The sequence below is a fragment of the Eimeria mitis genome, genomic scaffold, assembly GCF_000499745.2.
Source record: "Eimeria mitis Houghton genomic scaffold, Emh_scaff132, whole genome shotgun sequence".
NCBI lineage: Eukaryota > Apicomplexa > Conoidasida > Eucoccidiorida > Eimeriidae > Eimeria > Eimeria mitis.
Window position 1 is genome coordinate 28,013 of NW_013568752.1, and position 1,605 is coordinate 29,617.

Below are 1,605 nucleotides of genomic sequence, written 5' to 3' on the forward strand. Positions count from 1 at the left end.
TAAAACAGGGGGCCAAACATCAGCAGCCACACACACAAACCCTAAACCCTAAACCCTAAACCCTAAACCCTAAACCCTAAACCCTAGAGAATAAGCTTTCAACAATAAAGTAGTAACCAGTAAAAACCCTAAACCCTAACCCCTCACGATAAATTCTAAACCCTAAACCCTAAACCCTAAACCCTCATCTTTCCCCCTTGAACCAAAACCCCCAACCCCCAACCCCTAAACCCTAAACCCTAAACCCTAAACCCTAAACCCTCGTAGCTGACCAATTTGTTTATAGAGTTGAGGAAAGAGAACAGGAAAAATAATTTTATCTTCTATTTGTTTTTTTGCTGTTTTGAGTCCCCCTATATCTCGCCATTGTGTTTTTATTTTATTTATATTTGTTGCTGCTGTCTCCTTTTGTATACTAAAACGAAACTCTGACAATGCATGCAGCAGGTCTGCATGCATTACTTCTATGCTGCTGCTGCTGCTGCTGCTGCTGCTGCTGCTGCTGCTGCTGTGGCCAGCTGCTGCTGCTGCTGCTGCTGCTGCTGCTGCTGATAGCGCTGATGCTGCAAACGTCGGGATGCCGCTAAGCTCCTGCTGCTGCTGCTGCTGCTGCTGCTGCTGCTGCTGCTGCTGCTGCTGCTGCTGGGTGCGGTGGATTGCTGCAATGGAGGCCGCATGCAGCAGCGCATGCAAGTCTGCTGCTACAGCTCCTGCTGCAGCATCTGCTGCTGCATCGTAATCTATAGAAACCCTAAAAGGCAGCGTGCTCGCTACAGCCTGAATAACACAAACCCTAAACCCTAAACCCTAAACCCTAAACCCTAAACCCTACTGAAAAGACACAGATATAAAATATAGTGTTTAAGGGTTTAGAGTGTTTGAGGGTTTAGGGTTTGTATAACAGCCACGAGGGTTTATGTTTCCCTGTACTGTTTCCTGCTGCACCACAAGGGTCTAGGGTTTAGGGTTTAGGGTTTAGGGTTTAGGGTTTAGGACCTGAAGAATATCCTTTCTCTCTTCTCTGCTGGGGGGAGACAGCAGCAGCTCAGCATCGAGGCGGCCGCTGCGCCGCAGCGGCAGAGGAACTGCTGCAGCACTGCATGCAAGCCCTATCACTGCAGCAGCAGCAGCAGCAGCAGCAGCAGCAGCAGCAGCAGCAGCAGCAGGAGCGGGAGCAGTAGAAACAGTAGAAACAGCAGCAGAAGAGGGAGAAACAGCAGCAAACACAGCAGCAGCAGCAGCAGCAGCAGCAGATGCAGCAGCAGCAGCAGCAGCAACAATACAAAACGATATATGAGGGTCTATACGCTCGGCAATTTGTTGCTTCAGCTGTTGAGGGTTTACAGAGGGTTTCACGAGGGTTTAGGGTTTAGGGTTTAGGGTTTGGGGTTTAGGGTTTGGGGTTTAGGGTTTAGGGTTTAGGGTTTACCGAAGACCTGGGTGCCGTATAGGTTATCGATGCAGCGGCAGATGGCATCAACAAGACTAGCAGCACTGTTGCTGCTGCTGCTGCTGCTGCTGCTGCTGCTGCTGCTGCTGCTGATGTCTGTCCCCCCGCTGCTGCTGCTGCTGCTGCCGCTGCTGCTGCTGCTGCTGCTGCTGCTG

General features: G+C 50.6%; 1 protein-coding gene across 1 annotated transcript in view; it reads right to left on the bottom strand.

Moving 5' to 3' along the window:
- EMH_0093350 (ATPase, AAA family domain-containing protein, putative) overlaps window positions 1-1,605 on the bottom strand; it is a gene marked incomplete at both ends in the record, with an annotated part of 5,958 nt that overhangs the window by 2,926 nt on the left and 1,427 nt on the right. Inside the window, 4 exons of the mRNA XM_013494884.1 lie at window positions 183-225; window positions 463-777; window positions 997-1,115; window positions 1,430-1,602. Coding sequence (XP_013350338.1) covers window positions 183-225; window positions 463-777; window positions 997-1,115; window positions 1,430-1,602 — 650 coding nt within the window. The remainder of the gene's footprint in view (window positions 1-182; window positions 226-462; window positions 778-996; window positions 1,116-1,429; window positions 1,603-1,605) is intronic.